Source organism: Chrysemys picta, chromosome 11 (genome assembly GCF_011386835.1).
Source record: "Chrysemys picta bellii isolate R12L10 chromosome 11, ASM1138683v2, whole genome shotgun sequence".
Classification (NCBI taxonomy): domain Eukaryota; kingdom Metazoa; phylum Chordata; order Testudines; family Emydidae; genus Chrysemys; species Chrysemys picta.
Window position 1 is genome coordinate 29,156,988 of NC_088801.1, and position 21,551 is coordinate 29,178,538.

Sequence of the window (21,551 nt, forward strand, 5' to 3'; positions counted from 1 at the left end):
CAATCCTTGAGGGGGCCACTTAGGAGTCTGGGGCAAAATCAGTACTTGGTCCTGCTAGTGAAGGCAGGGGGCTGGACTTGATGACCTTCAAGGTCCCTTCCAGTTCTAGGAGATAGGAAAGCTCCATTAATTTATTTACAGCAAGGGCTGTTTGGGGAAAGGGGCTGGGTTGGGCTGGAGGGAGGAGTGTGAGGAGAGGTGAGAGACCTGAGGGAAAGGAGCAGCGCTGGGGTGTGGGAAGCAGAGGGTTTGAGAGGAGGGAGAGTTAGGGAATATTTGGGGAGAACAACTCATTTGCACGGAGCGCTGCCTCTGCTGTCGATGATGTGCCACAATCACAGCAATTTGTCGGCTTCCGAGCCAGTGATCCGCGAGCCATAAGCCGCAGCCCGTTTGCCTCCTCTGCGGGAGCCAGGGTAGGAGGGAGGCGGGTTTGGAAGCCGCTGGGGGGAGCCCGTTGCTTTGGGGGCGCTGGGGTGGCGGTGCTGCCCGGCACTGCAGAGCCAAGTGAGGAGCAGTAGAGGTGCAGAGCAGGCAGGGGCAGGCGGGGCTAGCGGAGCTCCGCCGCTCCTCGCACGCGCCGCCGCGCGCACACCCCCGGGGCTGCTGCTGCTGCCTCGCCACGCCGCGAATCGCGCCGCCCGCTAGCATGAGGAGGAAAAAACCCGTGGAGCATAATTTCTGTTCCAGCTAAAAACCTGAACGGGAGCAACCGCCAGGCTGTAACCCCCACCCCACGGGTTGCAGAGGAAGGGGAGAAGCTGCCAGCCCAACAGGGGTCCTTCCTGCTGAGCTACCCGCGCCGGGCTCCCTGGGGTCTCTCCTTGCTACCAGCCGCCGCCGGGGGATAATGAGGGACCCGTATTTCAAGCCGTCCTGTAAGCAGCAGAACCGGGGCTGAGGAGAGAGAGGAGCAGCTCCTGAGACGCAGCGAGGAAGCTGCCTCCTCCCGGGGATTGGGGTGCCTGGTGCTCGCCGATCGCTTCTCCGCCCATGTGCTTGACTTGTGTCCAGCTGAACAGCCGATAGTGAGAGTCCGGCTGGAAAGAGACTCCCTTGCTGGGTGGGGGGATTAGGAAGAGCAGGGGGTCGGGAGGGCTGCCGCTGGCGTTCCCCGCCTTACCAGGGGTGCACTGAGCCTGGGAAGAGATGCCTTTGTGCCCGGTCCTCGCCAAAGGATAGCGCCGTGGAGGAGCAGGAAGACAGGGAGGAGGGGGCAAGCATCTGCCCTTCTCATTGCAGGCTTTGCAGCTAGTTTGCTCGGAATACATCGGTTTTCCCCCTCTGACATACAGGTGCAGCAGAGGGAAGTGGAATAAGGGAGATACAGAGCGAGCGAGCTGCACAAAGGTAAAACGGGACTGCATGTCTTTGTGTGGCTCCTGGTTTTAAGGGGGGCGGGGAAGGAAGGGAAGGTTCTGCCTGTTAAGTGGGGAGCGATTGGAAAGTAAGGGGTTGCAAAAAGAAAAAGAGGAAGCATCTGAAAAAAGGGGAGTGAGGAGAGAAGCAGGAAGGGAAAGAAAAGAGGAGGTAAGGAGAGAATAAGAAAGAGGAAGGGAGACAGAAAAGTGCAGAAAGGCAGAGAAACAGGGAAGGAAAGAGGCAGGGAGAGAGAAGAGTAGAAAAGTAGAGAGTGAAGGGGAGAGGCAGACCCTTGCCCCCTTGTGCTGTGCAAGCCTAGTGGTGCCTCCTTTCTGGTGACTCTGGCTAGCCCCTCCATATTATGTCTGCACTCCGAAGGAAATTCGGGGACGATTACCAGGTAGTGACCACCTCTTCCAGTGGCTCAGGCTTCCACCAGCAGCAAGCGGCAGCAGCTGCTCCTAGAAGAAAGAGGCAGCGATTTGTGGACAAGAATGGTCGTTGCAATGTGCAGCATGGCAACTTGGGCAGCGAGACAAGCCGCTACCTGTCGGACCTGTTCACCACCCTGGTGGACCTCAAGTGGCGCTGGAATCTCTTTATCTTCATTCTCACTTACACTGTGGCCTGGCTCTTCATGGCCTCCATGTGGTGGCTCATTGCCTACATACGGGGTGATCTGAACAAAGCCCATGATGATAACTACACTCCCTGTGTGGCCAATGTCTACAATTTCCCCTCTGCCTTCCTGTTCTTTATTGAAACTGAGGCTACCATTGGCTACGGCTACCGCTATATCACTGACAAATGCCCCGAGGGTATCATCCTCTTCCTCTTCCAGTCCATCCTGGGCTCTATCGTGGATGCCTTCCTCATTGGCTGCATGTTTATCAAGATGTCCCAGCCTAAGAAGCGGGCAGAGACACTGATGTTCAGTGAGCATGCTGTCATCTCCATGCGGGACGGCAAACTTACCCTTATGTTCAGGGTAGGCAACCTTCGCAACAGCCACATGGTCTCAGCGCAGATCCGCTGCAAGCTACTTAAAGTAAGTTCATGGTCCTGTTCTTGCCCTCTCCTTGGCGGTCAAACATCCTCATGAACCATTCATCTCTCCGTACAGCTCTTGTGCTGCTGTCTCCTTCGCAGAGCTCATCCAACTCCTCCTTCACTTTCCTCTTCTCTCCAGAACCTTCACACCATCTCTTCCTCCTCCTCTGCATTAACACCTCCTGTATATTCCTGTAGTCCTCATGCTGCCTCTTCCTCCACAGAGCACTCACATTTCACCCTTCACCCTCTCCCCAGAATTCTCTCACCTTTTCTTGCACCTTTCCCCGTTCCCTTGAAGCACTCACACTTTCTTCCCCTTTCACCAACCTCCTTCTCCCCAGACCACTCTCAGCTCCCCTTCTACTTTCCCACCTCTTCCAGAGAGCATTCAAGATGATTTTTCCACCTTACCACTTCCGACTTCAATACCTTCCTCCTCTTCTCTCCAGAGCTTTTCCATATTTTTTTTTCTGCTTCTGCTTCCTTTCTCCTCTTTCTTTACAGCACTCTCAGCTCCATCACCTTCCTTCTGAGCTCTCCAATTTCAACCTTCCTCTTCTTTCTCCAGAGTTCTTGCATTCCCACTCTATCAGAACTCATCTTCATTCAATCATCTTCATTTTCAAAGCATTAGATTCCCAAGTCAGAGTTAACTTTTAAACTCTCCTCCATCCAGGTCAGTTTTTTAAATCAACATTTTTCTTTGTTTGCTTCTTTGTGTGTCAGTCTTTGGAGTATCTTGCAAGCACAAGAGTATTTTCTACAGTTGGCCTTTAACTTTTGGTCTCAGCACCCTTTACACTATAGTTTGCTGTCAACACATTTCCAGTTTGGTTATTATGTCTATTCAGCACCGTAATATGTGTGCATTTTATAGACAGAATAGGTAGATTCCTGCCCTTAACATTATACAGCCTACATTTTGAGCTAAGTAAACAGGGTCTGTTTTTAAAGAAAGCAATCTCCATTCAGAATCTCTGGTTATTGTTTTAACTTTTGTTTTTGTTTTGTCAATTTTCTGGTGTATCTTTTTTTTTTTAATAATATTGAGGGCCAGTCACGGAAATTTGTGCATATAGTTCATTAACTTCATGGGAGGCCTAATCTCAAGATAGTGGGTTTTAAACTTGTATAGATGATTTGTAAGGAAAACTGACCATTATACTGACATGCTAAATATAATTTAACATCCTTACATGATCTAGAATAAACTTAGATTCAAGTCAAATTTGGTCCAAAACCTAAAAACAATTGAAATATTTCTATGGTGCTCTAAAAGAAAAATTCTGTCGTAAACAGTACATATTTTAAAATATCAACCTGAAGTGTTTGCAACTCAGACATTTCAGTATTTTTATAGGGCTTGATCTACAATCCATTGAAGTCAATGGGAGAGACTCCCATTGACTTCAGTGGGCTTTGGATGAAGCCCCTAGATTATAGTAGTCGGCAAATGAAATTGACTAGAATTTGATTATAAATACTCATCCTCTAGAAAATGGATATTCACTACATTAAAATATTGAAAACTAAAAACATTTTTTAAAATATTCTCGAGGGTTATTGGTAACAAAGGTTAAGGTATTCCCCCTCTCCCAAGCCAAATTCTGCTCTCAATTATCCCTGTGGAAGTCCTTTAAAATCATGGCAGTTCCATAGTTTTAACTAAGGCCCCAATCCTGCAATTTGAAAAGTGTTAGCAGAGTCCCATTGATTTCCAAACAATGAGGCATATATGCCACAGTACGGTTAAATGCGGAGGCTGCAACTTTATTAAAACTTTGTAAATTACCTGGCAGGGCTATTCTAGAGAAGGTTTCAACTGGTTGTCAATGGCTCCAGCTTGGCAGACGTGAGGGTGGAAGTGAGGGCAATGCCCACTCCGGCCTGCCCAGGAACCCTGGCTGGAAGCCAAGATCCCAACCTCTTCTCCCCTCCTCCATGCAGGAGGTAGAAGAGATGAGGAGACCTCACAGTGTGAGAGACACAGGAGCGTACCCCCCTATCGTGCAATGCTATGCTTGGGGTCCTTGCCCAAGCAGCCCCTTGGGTTACATGGACCTCACTTCGGACCCTTTTGAACCCACCAACTGTACTAGAAACTTTTAAAGTCATGACAGATGTTATTTAAACCCTAAATCTGGACCTCCAGGATGATGGCTGGAAAGTGAAAAATCCCACATAGAAATTTGACAGTTTTGTCATATGGGGAAAAATCCCTTCCAGAGCCCGAAGAAAATTTGGCAATCAGCTTTCTCCTGGCATCATAAGAGATCTAGCTCACTAGAGAAGGGTGAGCCTGGAAAAGAGCCCAACGTGGCTGCTCCCAAGCACCAAACAGACACAGTGTCCACCTTCTTGCTGCCCTGTAGGGGAGAGATAATCAGCTGGCCCATCCCTACCCTCCATGTCCAATGGCTGCAGCAGTAGTAGGCAGGACAGGCCCCACAGCACAGGGAATGGGGGTGGGAAATGAGAAAGAAGCAGCACCTTCCCCCTCTCCCAGACACACATGCTATGGGGAGGGAGAACCTGGGGAAGTGCAGGAGCTGTGCCCCAGCTGCTCCTGCTTCAGATCTTTCCCTCTCCCCCCCACTTGTGCGGGGGGGAGAGAGGGGGGGGAGAGGGGAGGGCCCTGTTGCTCCTGGACCCATCAGCGGTGCACACTGCCTATCCAGATGAGCACCGATACAAGTGTCTCACTACATGGATTCAGTGGCAGGATTGTGGAATTTGGACCTGAACAAACATTTCCAAATGAGATTATTCTGTTTTCAGGAGTATTTGGAGAACCAGGTCCATAGTGTGTTAGCCCACACATTGTCCTCAACTTCAGTGAATTTTTCATACGCATCATAGGATAGAAAAATTTAAAGAAATTATAGAAATTAAGTTGCTTCTTTATTATCCTGCCAGGATAATTTCCATAGATCAAAATTGAAATACTTAAGGGAGGTACTCTAACTTTCCCCCCTTGGCAGCTATTTTCGATATTTTTGATAACGAAATCAGACCTTAGTTATATATTTTCCATATCTGGTTAAAGGGGATTGTTTTCTATTATCAGTGGTTTAAATTACTAAAATAAATTGTGTGTGAAATAACCAGGTTGGTGTTCATCTAATCTTAAGAGGGCAGCAAAATAAACCATGGAACTGCTTTACATTATTAGGCTCTACTGTCCAGTTAGAGGTCTGGGCTAAAATCAGTAGTCTACCTTATATTTAATTATTTTAAGGTGTTCAGCCCTGTGGTACATTTCAATAACAATGCTGCTCTGTGAATTAAAAAGTTCTCCCTTTGTGTAATTTTGGCATGCCCCTGCAAAGGATTATAAAAGCTGAAGCTGCTTTTAGAACTTGCCATGATTCCACAAAACTTAGCAAATGTTACAGATCTTAGTGCATGACTCTATAATCACTTTTTATGCTTGGTTTGGAAGAGTGAGCCAATCCATGAGTGAGATTTATTGTGCAAATGTGTTGAATATAAATATTTCTGTGAAGAAACTTGTGTTGGTATCAATTTAAATAAAACACCAAATGCATCATAATATGTAGAAATAAAATCACATAAAACCAGGCTACAATTAAAGGCATTATATTAAAAATTGTACTGTAGAATGTTTATGCATACTGTGCCACACAAACAGTAACAGTATGAGAGTTTGTGCATTATGGTAATTTTGAACTGGATTGTGTCCCTGAGCTGACATGCATAGAGGGTGCTCTCCCCACACACATGTCTCCCTAGGCTTTGTGGAAATGTGTCCTTCCTCAATTTTTCAGACCTGGTGGAGAGCTCTCTGCGAGGATGGGGATGTGTGTGTGGAGTTAGCTAAAGGAGAAGGGTAAGTTAGGGGCCAGAAAATGGCTAGAAGCTATGTACACTGACCCCAACTAGCTCTGCACGGTATACTCTGAAAAGTTTGTGAATCTCTCTTCACCATGGATCGTCCAACATGCGCAGGTTCTGGGAGCTGAGCCCAGAGCATGCTGGACAAAACTTGGCTCCTAGATAAAATTATTTGACAAAAAAATTCTGCAGTGAGAGTGATCTTGTAGGCAAAGGAAAACTTTAACAAAGAGTACTGAAATGTGTAAATAGTCTTTTAAAAAAGTTTTCCATTCCAGTATAGTACTTGGAAAATTTTTCACTGATTTGTGAGACCTATGTTGGATTTTCTTTGTTTGAGGAACACAGGACATTCATTTTAGAGGTTAGTGAAACATTGTTTTATCCCAAGACAAAGTAATAAGATTGGAATTTCAAAGTTATCTCTACAGCTGGTTTGAAGAAAACCTTCTATTAAGATGCTAATTTGATGGAAAATGGCTTTTTCAACAAATTAGAATTTTTCACAAAAATGTAAGTTGTTGAAATATTTTTTTTTTCTGAAAAATACCCAAAAAACTCAAACTAAAAGTTCTGGAAAATGTTTGGTTTTGAGGTTTTTTGACAAAACTCCAAAAATTTTGAAGAATTTTGACAAAAGTGAAAACCATGTCATTTCTGTTGACTCCTTTATCTCCCCACTCCCTATCCTCTGCCTCAAATATATAAATATATATTTTCCAGTCTTCTCTGGTTAACTCTGTCCATCATCATAAAGTTCATTTGAGATCACTTGCAAACTACAATCCTATTGTTTAAAATAATGTAGGGCCCAGACTCTTATACTCTTGTTCAGATTGATCTCTGATCCTGGAAACATGTGAGTAGATAGGTAACTTTATTCCTATGAATACTTCAGTTGGACTCATAATGTGCTTAAAGTTTAAGCATGTGCAAAAATGTTTGCAGTAGTAGCCATTAAAATTGCATTTTTATTAAAACCAGTCTTTGAAGCATAAAATATTGTCATGTCAGAATAAAAGAGCTTCAGCATTAACAATGAAAAGTTATTTCGACTTTCAATATATTATCAGTTATTGGTGAACTTTTTTTATGCACATAGGCCAAAATTTTCAAAAATAGGAGCCTAAAATTAGGATCCTAAACCCATATTTAGGGAGCTGAGGATGGGATTTTCCAAAGCACCTAAGTCACTTAGGAGCACAAGTCCCATTGACTTCAAACTGCAAATCTTGATAGAGAAATATAGCCTGGTCTAAGTATTTCAGCCTTCTTGACTTGTGGAAGTTTAATATATCAGAAAGTGGCAGATATAACATGGACTTTTCGCTTATTGGTTTTGTCTGAATTTGTTTTGCTCATAATAAGAGCAGCATTGAAACCTTGGACTTTTCCTTTTCACTACAGATGAGGATTTGAAGTGTGACACTTATTAGTAAAAAAAAAAAAAAAAAACTCCATGTAAATCTGAATTCCACTAACATTTACTACCACGACTAACGAAATTCTACTAACACTAAACCCAGTTTGGAAACTAATTAAAGAAACAACCACAAAACATCTACATTAGCAGTTTAAAGTGGTAAGAAGGTAAAGAACTAGAAACAGGGAAATAAAAAAATCTGATTTAAATATAATCAATTTAAATAAAAAATCATTATTTAAAATGTTTTAAATGTCAAGTTTTACATTATTTTTTAAAAGTAATGATTTTATCTCCATTGACCAGCTGCTGATCCATTAGGACAAGTGGCTGAGGAGGGACAGGGAATGGGTAGAACCATGGCTCTTGCTCCTTCAGCCTACTGAGTTGGTCGACCACTTGGGAGGAGGGCGCATGCTATGTATTGAAAGGGTGCAACAAATTGCTCCCCACTTCCAGTACAACCGGGATGCTCCTGACTCTATTCATGGGTTGGTGCTATTACATACTACTCCTTATTTGGGATGTACATATAATGCAGTAAAGCATCAAGAGGTTTGCAAGACTATGAAGTATCATGCATCGGAGAATACTGAGAATATCCTGGAAATCTCAGTAAATCAAAAATCCTGAGCTGAACCTCTCAAGATCAAAAATCATGAAGCAGAGCTCAAAACCTCATGAGATTTGCCCCACAAATCATGAGATTTTTAGAAACATCGTTAAACCATGTTTTTTTTTTTAGTCTGTCTTGTGACTTTTTAATTCCCCTCTACTCTTCTGGGTATGTGTGTGAGATAGTTTCAGGTTGAAAAGTCAACCTTTAATGCACACAAAATGCATGCCTCTTCCTGGCTGCTCAGATGGAGACTCCACTTACCATCTCCTCACCCCTAAGCTGTGGGAACTTCCAGACATTTCCTTTTAATGTCTTGACTCCCTTCTGCCTTGATGCTTCTCTTCTTCCCTGGACCCAGCAGCACCACTTCTTCAGCTCTCCCCCTCATTGCCTTGCTGCCCCCCAGGATTTCTCTGTCTGGATCCCAAGCAACACTGCGTTCCCCTGGCTGCTTTGGGAGGACTCCCCTTTTCCACCGCTACCACCAGGCTGGGAGAGCTGCCACCTGATACCTCCATCTCCTGCCCCATTGGCAGTAATAGGAGATGGTGGCCATTTTGAATATTTATGAAAATTAATATGTTGTCAATGTCAGCCTTTCATTATTTTTTCACGAGAGAGGTAAGTGAACACCCCCGAATCTCTAGTCATGATAAAATGTAGAGAGGTGGCAATACTGCACTCTCATTCAGCTGCCCCTTGTTGTGATGTAGCTCAGCTGAGATCTCCTGTCCATCAGGGTTATAGGAGTTGCTGCTGCTGGCCACCAAGGGCTGCTGTATAACTTGCCAAGCAGGCAGCCAGGAGGCCTCCATACCTACTCTCCTCCTGGCTTCCCCTACTGGATCCAGGGGGAGATGCCACTGGGAGGGTTTAGGCAGTGGCAGAAGGTGAGTGGAAAAGCCCAGCTTTACTTCAGACAGCTCCATGCAGCAACAAACTATCCCCTACAGCAGGGGGTGGGGTCATGAGGTTATTATATGGGGGATCACAAGCTGTCAGCCTCCACCCCTAACCCCGCTTTGCTTCCAGCATTTTTAATGGTGTAAAATATATAAAAACGTGTTTTTAATTTATAAGGGGAGGTTGTACTCAGAGGCTTGCTATTTGAAAGGGGTCACCAGTACAAAAGTTTAAAAATCACTGCCCTACAGCCTTCAGCACCCATCTTAGCTACCTTAACATCCCCCAGACTTTCTGCAGCATGCACCCCCTCTTTCCCCCCCCCCACACCCCCTCATCCACGACTTTTGAGTTTTGTGTAGCTCCGTGCCCCACCTTAAGTGCTTAAGGCAGGTTGTATTGCTTATAAACTGAAGTTTATGGTTGTATGCAAAGTATTTTCAGCTATTCAAAGTGCATACAAAACACAGTGGAGCAGCACCAATTTTGGCAGCTATTGATTTATATGCCATCGTGTTGTAACCATGTCACCAAGTTAAGTACAAGACTGTTTTCAGTTGCATTGCTTTTTTTACATTATTGAAGTGACCACACGACTGCTAACAAAAACAATTCCCTTCCAAAAATGTCCGGTGGCACACCTGTATGTTTTTGGCATTTGTGTGTCCTCTCTCTCTCTCTATCTCTCTGTTTCCCTTTTCTGACCCTCTGTTCTGCTTCCTATCTGGAAGGGTCTTTCGGTTTCAGAGGCTTTTAATATACAGCCGCCAGTGCAGATTCCTCTGCTGCTTAAAAGCTGGATCTTTCTCTCAAGGCAACCAGTATGACTTCCTCTGGTACCATAATTGGTCGGATTTTGTAATTCACTGCTATGCTGACTATAATACCATCAACATTACAATCCAAGGGCACATGTGTACATATATCTATATATATATATATATATATATATATATATACACCTCTACCCCAATATAATGTGACCTGATATAACACGAATTTGGATATAACGTGGTAAAGCAGTGCTCTGGGGGGGTGGGGCTGCGCACTCCAGCGGATCAAAGCAAGTTCTATATAACATGGTTTCACCTATAACGCAGTAAGATTTTTTGGCTCCCGTGTTGTATCGGGGTAGAGGTGTATATACACATACACACTTTAAATATATGCAGATACAGTTTTATTTTTGTAAATGTTTACAGTCCCAGTATATTTAATTACAGATGCCTTCTGAATTATAACAACAAAAGACATAATTAGAGGAAATAATACAAGCTGGATCTTGCCAACATTTAAGAATGTAACTCTATCAGTGTGTGTAATCCCCTTGATTTAAATAAAACTATCCATGTTAGTAAAGTTGCATGCAAGATCTGGCCTATATCAGCAATGAATAGTTTAAAAAAGTATTACAATATTACTTTAAACCAGAAACTTCATTTTGGTCACTTATATCAAAAGTTGGTATTGGCAGATGTGCCAGTTTTTGACTTACCGGTAGTTCACATTTACTTAGAGAAAATAACTTCTCTGTTTTATAAAGCAAAGTCAACAATAAATTGTGAAAAGAACAGGAGTACTTGTGGCACCTTAGAGACTAACAAATTTATTAGAGCATAAGCTTTCGTGGGCTACAGCCCACTTCTTCGGATACATCTAATAAATTTGTTAGTCTCTAAGGTGCCACAAGTACTCCTGTTCTTTTTGCGGATACAGACTAACACGGCTGCTACTCTGAAATAAATTGTGGTTACCAGCAAAGGCTACAGTGATCTGTGCTAGCCAGCATAGTCAGATCACTAAGAAAGGGAAATAAAGAATCAGAGCAACAGCAGGAGGTGGGAGAGAAGAAGGGAAAAATATGGCAGAGCAGCAGGAAAGGAGGTGTATTGAGTCAATAGGAAGAGAAGAAGGAGGGTGATATATGGTAACAGAATTGCAAAGTGTCCTTTGTTACTATACATCATATGTAAATTAGTAATCCAAAAACTATATAAAGATTTAATTTTTGTGCGAGATCATGGCTATATTAACAAATCATTTGCATTTCACTCAGTTTATTGCCTGAGCCACTTGATGAAATTAAGTACATAAAGTTGTTGTATTTAGTTATTGGAGGTAGGATAATTTTCTCTTTATAACCTGGTAATTTACAAAGTTAAAACTAATTGGAAATAAAATGGAAGATTCCTTCATATATTGTAAGGCCGAAGGGACCATTGTGATCATCTAGTCTGACCTCTTGTATGACACTGGTGTTAGGACTTCCCTGAATTATTCCTGTTTGAATTACAGCATATCTCATAGAAAAACATCTTGATTGTCAAATGTCCAGTGACGAAAAGTCTAACACAGCCCTTGATAAGCTGTTCCAATGGTTAATTATCCTCTCTTTTAAAATTGTGCACTGTATTTCTAATCTGAAAATGTTCCGGTCTTGCTTAAATTTAAATGTTATACATGTGAGTAGCCACATGAGTTCTTACTTATGAAAGTAAGGTCAAGGGTCTACTTGTGTGAGTAAGTACTCTTCAAAAAGGTTTTCCAGAACAAACCTTAAATGAGTACCATAAACTTGAAATCTAGTCAAATTTTAATAAATGTGTTAAAAGTGGTTTCAGATTCTATACCTGCCCTTGAATCCCTCTGCTAATTTTTGTGGTTTTTACCATCACATTTTCCTATTTAAAAAAACAAAAAACAAAACATTTTTCCTCCCATCCTCTGTTGCAGAGTAAATAATTTTCACAAACAGAAAGAAAACTGATAAACTAACGCTCCAAACATGCCTTTGCACAAGAGGAGTGCTGTATCCATGCAGAGCCCATTGTAGGACAAGGGCCTGATCACATGTGAAACAGTAAAACTGACTGTACGCAAAATGCTGTCAAATGGACAAAATAAACAACGTGGAAAATCACATTCTGGTCTGCAGTATTTTAACCAATAATTGCTACAATACCTAAGCTTACTGTAACTGAAAGAAAAACAATCTCCCCATAATTTTGAAATATGTACATTTGAATAATAGACACACAATGTAGCATAGTTCTAGACACACAATGTAGCCTATAAAGCAAAAGTTTCAATTAAATCAGATTAAAAAGCGTCTTTCACAGTACTGGAATGATATTTTTCATCTTTATAGTTACAGCCATAAAATATGACTTTTTTTTTTTTTAAGTGTAAAACTCGGAAGGTTTGGTTAAAAAAAACGTAATGTTGCTGCCTTATACAGGTAGATTAAGATGATCAAAAATGGAAAAAAAAAGTGGCAGTTGTCATCAACATTTTGAAATCTGTGAATTTTTCCAAACTGCTTTAAAATAGATTCCATTTGAAGCTTGATTTGCAGGATTGCCTTTGATATTCCAATTCTGCTACCTACCAAATAGCTTTCATAATGACTTGACATTAAACCTAGAAAGCTTGCATCCTGTTTCCCTTGTTCACTAACAAACAGAATCGTGCAAAAGAATAACATGAAGGAGGACATATGACCTGTTTTTGATAAAAGGCAGTTTTAGCTGTTTGTGTTAGTTTTGTGTTATATTTTAAATATAAAACAAAGCATAGAGAAAAATTGAAGGGCTTGTCAGCATTGCCATGCAGTTTGAACTATGGGGCTATGAATAGCAATGCGCACCAAAGTGCTGCACTGTAACTCCCCTGTGTGGATGCTGCTGGCGCAAACTAAAAGGTTCCTAGTTCATATTAATGTAATCCTCTTCAAACTGTATTACAGTAATGTGAATGAGGAACCTTTTCACTCACACCTGCGACATCCACATGAGGGAGTTTGAGTGTAGCACTTTGGTGTACACTGCTATTCAGGCCACCGTAGTCTGAACTGCAGGGCAGTGTAGAAGAGCCCTGAGAATATATACATCATATAATAATAAACCCCACTGGCTTTATTTGCAACTTATAATTACCAGTGTACATTTAGATATGGTGAAATTTATCCAGCTTCTTCAGAGACACAGAAGTTCCTAATACTGCAGAACTGCCATGGTTATGCTGCATGAGACAAGGAAAGAGGACTCCATACTCCTTGCATGCAATAGAATTGGGCTCCAGGACTGTGTTGTGAAAGGCAGTGTGGGTGTGGTGTTTTGGTGGCAGGCCTAGCTAGTGCGCTTGAGATTATACAGATGCTAGTTCAGGTGCTGAAATAATAATGACCTGCAAAGTTTAACTTAAATATGCAGATTTTTTTAAACAGGGTTTATTTGAGCTGACACTTTGAACTTCAACATTCAGCTCAGAATATTTTTACAGATTTGTTATGAGGTTCTTCAAATACAGCTTATAGGAAAGAAGTTGACAACCATTAACTACAACACTCTCTACTCTGATTATGCAGTTATGCACACTGAGTATGTAGTTATTCTAGAGTAAAATCTTTTAAGGGAATACTTTAAAATACGTTTTCTACTCACTTTTACACTGCCATTAAGCATTGTTAATCAGCTTCCGTACACCTGCATTTCATTGAGCAGCCCATTAATACATTTAAATGCAGTAGATTTATGTAATAAGTTTATTATAATAGAAGGCCTATTGTGGCCTTGTGACTCTTTGGTCTTCTGGATACATTCTGTAGCATGCAGTGGTTTTACATTACATTTTAACATATATACACCAGTGGCAATAGGTTAAACTTGTTGGAGGGGCAATGTAACTCTCTCTGGCTGCACAGATACTCATTAATGGCCTGAATCTGCCACCCTGACTCTCAGGGAGTAGTCCCTTACATGTGACTAGTCCCATGGACTTGATTGCAACCACTTGCCTGATAGTAGCAGGGCTCTAATTAAGGGTACTTTTAAAATTTCCTTTCAACTGGTTTTGTGGCTTTTCAATGAACTCTTGCTGCTTTTCTCTGGGGCCCCCTAGTCAAACATGCCCATTTACACTCTGTTGCCTGAACTATCATGGGAGGAGCTGCCCCTGCATGAGTACTTCCTTTGACTGAACTGTTCTGTAAAATGAAGGCTGTGAATGAGCTGCAGAATTGGATTAAAGGCACATTTATTTTACTCTGATTTTATTTCCTAACTTTTCAGTGTGGCAGTGCCCCAGGTGTCCTGGTGGCAGAACCACCACTGATGTACACCCACTTCTGTAATTTGTGTTAACAGACATTTTGGGGCCAGGCATTTTTCCAAAGCTCATGAGTTAGTGAGCTGTAATTATAGTAAGATGTATATCGTAAATAATTCATGCATGTTCTGTATGAACAACATTGGGTTTGTGCCTGGTTTTCTATAACATAGCTGCATAATGATTTGTTTGGATTTTGTCTCAGATGATTGATAGTGCAAAGTGTTGGCAATGATGTGAATTGCTGTCAGGCTGTCTCGAAAATTGCTGTACTAGCGGTGATATTTTTTCTCTCTTTTTTTTCCTGCATGCTTGTCTAGTCTCGGCAGACACCTGAGGGCGAGTTCCTCCCTCTTGATCAACTTGAACTGGATGTAGGTTTTAGCACAGGGGCAGATCAACTTTTTCTTGTTTCCCCACTTACGATCTGCCATGTGATTGATGCCAAAAGCCCCTTCTATGACCTCTCTCAGCGAAGCATGCAAACTGAACAGTTTGAGATTGTCGTCATCCTAGAGGGCATTGTGGAAACAACTGGTGAGTAAAAAAAACAACAACCCAGCAAAACATATGTTTGTATATAGTTTATAATTGTGTTGCTTTTTCCAAAGGTGAAATAGATTTTTACAATGGCTTTTACTCAATTGTAGTAGAATGTCATTAATGCATACAAGGTGATTGTACACCTATTTTCAAGTGAACTACATATTATTTGAGCAATTGTGTTGAAAACTAAAACGTATGTTTTATAAATATGCATCTGCATGCTCAAGAGGGTTGGTGAGCTAATAAAATAACAGTAGATAGCTGTAGAAATTGATTCAGCTGCTCAGTTGTGCCTGTATCAGGCCTTTTGGAATGTAGAAAATAAATGACAGATTCATGCAGGTCTGTTCTCATTGCAGTCTTTACTGAAGAATAATGTATTTTATGTTTGCTACAAGGTACATGCATGATTGTGTTGGAGTTACTAGTGGACAGACTCACCAGTAGGCTTGTGTGCATGCTAATAAGCATGACTTCAATGGGAGAATATTTAGAGATAATACATTTAGGAAAATATTCTATTTACTATTTTTTCAGTTCATATTTTTGTTTTTAAATATTTTTGTACTACCCAAATGTAATAGGGGAAAATGTTTAAAATAAAGAGAAACTTTTGATATTAGATTCCTTCTAAAGGAGAAAAGTACACTGTGTACATAAACAAGGGAGTATATTTTATGAAGAATTTGCCATTAACTGTATTTTTAATCCAAACATACTGTTCTAATTCTGAACATTGTCCGCACTAATGTAATTTGAATACACCTTCGGTTCCAAAAAATACCAGTTTTTTGAGGATGGGATATTGAATAATATAGGGCCATGAGCATGTGGACAAGAGTCAACATGCACAGAGGTTGTGGCAGGATAGAGGCGAGAGGGCCTAAGCTCGCAGTCCTTGAATAAATTCATTACAGCTTCCACTGAAGTCAGTGAGAGCAGAAGTAGGTCCTTTGTCCTTATTTAACTAAAACTCCTGCTAACGTTAGTGAGTGTTTTGCTTGTTTAAAATCTTAAGGACTAAGACTCAGAATGTTTATATAAACAGAACTACTATGCATATGCTATTTATTAGAGATTGGTGATATTGGGAAAAGAATTCTGCAAATAATCATTGGAATTTTTAAACTTGCTTTGGCTGTGTTTTCACCCCCTTTTTAATTCAATGTTTGTAAATATTCTAGTCTTAAAATGGTCTTCATATTATCAAAAATAAGCTTCTGGGAGTAGGATCTTATTCTGAAAACCCTAACTCACATGAATTTGCAGGATCAGGAGCGAGATTTATAGAAGTAGACAAAAATGGGATAAACGAAGTGAAAAATAATATATATGGATAAAGCATGAAAAAAACGAAAGAGCTTAGAGTACAATAGAGAGAATGTGAACAGAAGATAGAACAGGAGAAGCTCAGAGAGAAAGCAACCCAATTCTTCAATTAACTGGTGAGAGATGAAGCAGAATTAGACTATTAGAGTTTGAGAATGGAGAAGAAACAGTGGAATGCAGCCGGGAAAGCAGGCTGTGAGAAATTAAATGGGAAAAGGATGGTACTGTAAGAGGACTAAGAAAGAAAAAAAGGGAGGGCTGATTTCATACAAAATACATTTGACATCTGCACTGTGGACAGTTTTTACTGTGAATCTGGTCTATAGAGAAGAAAAATACAAGTGATACAAATAAAGAACTGAAATAAAAAGGCAGTCTAGTCTAGTTTCTGGTGCCAAACATATTACTTATAGGGATTTACCACATGTTCCTGGATTGAACAATAAACTGTGTTTTCACTAGATTAAGTGAAAATTAGAAAGTTTCTCTCTTGTCTTTTACATTTTAAAAAAATCTTTCTCCAGTTTTTTCCTTCCTTTCCTTCCTATTATGCCTTCCCAAAAATATACTACAAGATAAAAATTAAACAAGTTTTCATTTTAAAAACTGCCCTTTTTAAACATACCAGTTCTGATCTTCTCTATGGACCAGATTGCCACCTACCTGGGAAAAACTGAGAGTTCCCACTCAGACTGTCTTCTGAGTTTGTTTTGGGATGGAAGGCAGGATTTGCCCCCACACAGTCCTTGAAAAGGGCTTACCCCTCTAAATCTCTGGGACCCCCATGGATCTCAGGAGCCACGACTGTGCACATGGACATCCTTTCCTATGCACTAGTTTCTAGGCTCACTTGTCTTGTGATTGCTCCTGAATCTTTCCTTGGGAAAGAGGTCAGTTCTTACAGTGGAAGGTGCTACCTGTGTAAGGTAACACTAACTGGTTCAGTATTATTTTGCCTGGGTTTCTGGGCTGATGATGCTGTGGAAAGATTGTCACACTCTGACCACATAGTTTTCACATAGAGAGGCTTCTGTGATCTCTGAGACCAGGAAACACTACTCAGTCTCTTTCACATTTTGGAGGGCTTCTCCACACCATTTGGGTTCCCCCCACAACACATAGCCTTAAATACTGCATGCTGACTTTTTTACTTATTGGATCCATTTACTGGCCTTTTTTAATGGTGTGTTCATTATAAGTTTAACTGAGATCCTTGGATCATCTTTCACCAGGGTGAGCTCTTCCTCGCTCCAAGGAAGTTACTGATGTAATGTTTTCAGTACACTTGGCAACACATCCTACTGCCTTCATATGGTAGATTGAGGCTAATGAGGAACTCCCTTTCTGCTTTGATTTGGGACAGCATCAACTCTTAAGAGCATTTGGCCTTAAGAGCATAACTTTAAGGGAGAGGATCCTCTTTTGAAAATGTAATAATTATGTTGCTATGACTTCTGTTCATATAGATGTCACTTCTGCAATGTCATCTAATGGTCACAGTTGAATCATAACAAAGACGCAGGAAACTGTAGTATCCAAACTCCTTTGGAAGAGTGACTGTATTTCCTCAACACAGAAATGTACAAAAGCAGTTCTAGGGAAACAATATGGGTTAGGACAAAAGTGACAGATTTATCCGTCTGCACTAGCAATATGTGTTTTCATGAGGCTTCCCAGCAGATATGGTCTGAAGCAGGAATTTTTCCTCCAAATTTGGACAGGAGGTGCAGCTTGATGTATGTTTACTATAATGAGTGTATCTTAAATTGAAGAGTATCTCCATTATTCCAGTGGTATTCCTAACTAATATGATGTAAATGATGATGACTATGATTCCTAAGTGCCCTGCTGCCCACCTTCCATTATTGTGAGAGGTTGGGATATCTCCTTGAAGAACCAGGTAAGGGTTATATAAAAACTACTCTTTAATTTTAAAGTTCAGTAGAGGGAAAAAAAAGGGCCAAAAACAAACCAACCTTCCCCGCCTACAAAATACTCCTTCTATCTATGTTAAAAGTGATCTGCTAATCTACAGCTCAAACAAGCATTAAGACTCCTGGCCTCACTGAAATCAATGACTAAATTCCCATTGACTTCAATAGGGCAGGATTTCAGCTCAGGCATAACCTACTGCTACAGCTAGGTTTCTGCTTGCTCCTTTGTTATTTTTAGCAGTTGCTTAAGCACTTCCCTTAGCTGTTCAACTCAGCCCTCTTGATGATTCTGATCTTGAGAGTTGCTGAGCAAAGTGGATTGCAGCTGTATAGCATCTGCCAGGATCAGTCCATACAGAATTGAGGAACAATAATTCCCATCTGGAAGGATTAAAATCTTCCTGCCAAACAACCCCTGGAACCATGAAAAACTACAAACCACAAACAACATCATTGTATATTACAAACATTCCTATAGTAAAATTATAATCTGTGATGTATTCTGTATATTCTGAATAACAGTTGCAACAAAATGCTACCAGTTACTAACATACATATCCCCAGAGACCACATCTAAAATCAACGTTCATGTTACTCACCCAGCTTTTAGGTGTGCCTGTATCACGTGGAGCCCCAACGTGGAAGTAGGACACCAAAGAAAAATAGCAGTTTCCTGTGTAACTGCCTACTTTATTAGTAATGGTTTCATGGTATGAAGAGGAGGATGTACTTCTGTATAGGTTGGTGTTGACACATGTAGCAGTAAATGTATGAGGTGGCCTTGGAGAAATGCCATTCCCACTAACACACATTCCTGCTAAATTTTGCTGAATGTAATGTAACAGCAGAAAGTAGAATATAGGTGAAAGGCAGCAGCTCCACTCCCAGCTACATTAGTGGCTATAATATCACTAGTAATGCAAGAGGACATACTTGCAGGTGGATGGGGGCTGTGAAGAAACAGCCTACCACTTTTCCTTCACAGGACTCAGCCTGGCTAGAGCTTTTTCTGCTGTGCGTTTTGGGCAGCTTTCCTTGTCAGCAGTGTATCATCTGGGGGTTTATTCTAATTGCTTCTTCCCTCATGTAATGTAGGAGCAATGCCTTTAGGCAAGAAGTGGCCTTCTGGCAAACAACACTCTTGGGTGAACTGGTCCCTAAGCCTCAGCCCAATATACTCACCTACAACAAACTGACATTTTGTGCCTTGCTGAACAATGATGGCCCTAAGGGAGTGCAGGAAGACAAACAGTGCTAGTGTAAGCGGGTATATTGGAATGTCTGAGACAATTCCCTTTATGGTCCCTATTTAAACATTGCTGTTCTTGGTGCCTTCTGTAGGATCAACAGGCATGGACTTTACTCCTTCGTCCATGAAGTTATCTCTCAGTGACATGCAGGTTCCCAAAACATGATTCCACTAGAAACCCTCTCAAACTTTCAGAACCTTCCCTCAATTTAAAGCTCACCAGATGTCTTGACCTATATTTCGGTGGGTTGTCCTGCTAACCTAATGATGCACATCTTTTAGGATGAGTGCTATAAATTGTAGGTGTCCATAAAGTGATACCAGTATCTCTGATAGAAAAGAAGACTACATCCTCGACTGTTACATGTATGTTTGTTGAATCATAATATTCAGAAATATTCTTGTTATTGCAGGATGATTTGTAATGTTTGTTAGAAATAATTCAATTTGTTAACAAATGAATCCTTTTTTGTGGAAAAATTAGCTTTTACATAATTTCTTCACCCTTTGGTCTCCCTCACACTTTCATATGGATTTCTGTGTTCTCTTGAGAGTACATTATTATTACCTTACATGATCCTTGTCTAACAAGCCTAAACAGTGGATTGGAGCTCTGTATCAAGGATGGCTTTTAGCTATCCTGGCTCTTGTATTATTCCACCTCTAAATATGTACCTTTACTATTAGGGAAAAATCCTCAGTAATTTCATACAGACTGGGTTGATTGCCTCAGGAATGAGAGAAAAAGAATAAGTTACATAAATTGTTTCCTGAGGAATTAATGTAAATGTTGGCAACTAGGGCTAGCAATTGCTTCTAAATGCTAGCAGGTCTTTTAGAGTGGAAGTGGAGATTTCTGTAGGATTTTATATATTTTGCAATCCTCCCTGCAGGATTTTTCAGGCAAAAGGCTTTTAGAAAACCCAGTCTTCTATGTTGTCAGGCTATTTGGAATCATCAATAAAATAGTGTTAGTTGCCTCCAATGTACTGCTTAAATGATGCAGGAATACTCAATGAAAGTTTTAAAATGTGCTGTCTCTTTATGAATATACACACTGAAAAGAGCATCAGGCCAATGGAATATTAAACAGCTGGAATGGTTCCTGTTGTCTAGAACTAGAACTTAATTTTCTATTATATGCAAAGTAAAGCTTCTTTTCAGTTTTTGTTCACATGTCTTGTGAAATTCAGTGATCAGGTCATTAAGTTTTGTGTTTGAATGAACCTGGTTTGCAGGTCACACTAGATGGAACTAATGGCAATATTGGAAAACAGCTTGTGATATGCCTCATGTGACCTATCCTAATCAATCCTTGTCAGACTCTACAGATAGCACAGAACAACCTCAATGCTTGTGAATGTTTAGATGGGAAAAAATGGCAATGTGTGTTGATGAAGTTCAGATGAACTTCAGCAGTTTTTGTGAATGGCATTGGTGGCAGAATTTGAACCAAAGCGTGTCCCCTCCCCCTCTCTTTTTTCCCTTTTGATGAGCGTTTAAATTAAATCTCTCACAGAGCTCTAGTTCAGAAAAGTTTTGTTTTGTTTTATTTAGGCTGTGGCTCAGTTTAGATAATTTTTACTTTCACTACTTATCTGTCTTTGTCATAAAATGTGTGCTTCTTAATATGAAGTTTTTGCTGATTGAAACCAAATACTGTCTAACTGTTACAAATGTCTCCTCTCAAGAAATACCCTTCAATAAAAATGAAATTTCATGACGTCCAAGAGTAGCTTTTCATGCTTAATACTTTCACCTCTACTTTCATAGAAGTCCTTACTTGGTTGATGAAGGAGTTTATTGATTATCCAATTTATTAATTATCCTGTAAACTTTACTCCTGCAGTAAAGAAAGGTGGAAAGTATGCAGTATGCCAAGTTTTCTTGTTAAAAAGAATACAGAAATCCTAACCTTTTAAAAAATATACGTTTGATAGATCAGTAATTTTAATTGGTTAGCATCAACGTTTCATTCCAAGTCTGCATTTAGTGTAAATTCAAGACCTTTATTTTTGATGTTGGTCATGTTTCATATATATGATAAGTCTGTGAATTCCATTACTAATCTTCAGTGATAATAAATATGAGGTGAAAGTTAGTAGTTTAATGTTTCATTTTAAATGTAATGAAGGATGAAACATTTTTGCTATGTCAAATGAACACATAAGA

At 40.6% G+C, this 21,551-nt stretch overlaps 1 protein-coding gene across 2 annotated transcripts in view; it reads left to right on the plus strand.

Annotated features, from left to right (window-relative positions):
* Positions 1-289: 289 nt before the first annotated feature.
* The window catches only part of KCNJ3 (potassium inwardly rectifying channel subfamily J member 3), a 174,655-nt gene continuing 153,393 nt past the window's right edge, over positions 290-21,551 (plus strand). Inside the window, exons 1-2 of one of the 2 annotated variants that reach the window (XM_005296940.4) lie at positions 290-2,410; positions 14,642-14,858. In XM_005296940.4, the coding sequence (XP_005296997.2) occupies positions 1,724-2,410; positions 14,642-14,858 (904 nt within the window). In that variant the 5' untranslated portion in view covers positions 290-1,723. The remainder of the gene's footprint in view (positions 2,411-14,641; positions 14,859-21,551) is intronic. The other variant, XM_005296939.4, reaches the window with a different exon arrangement.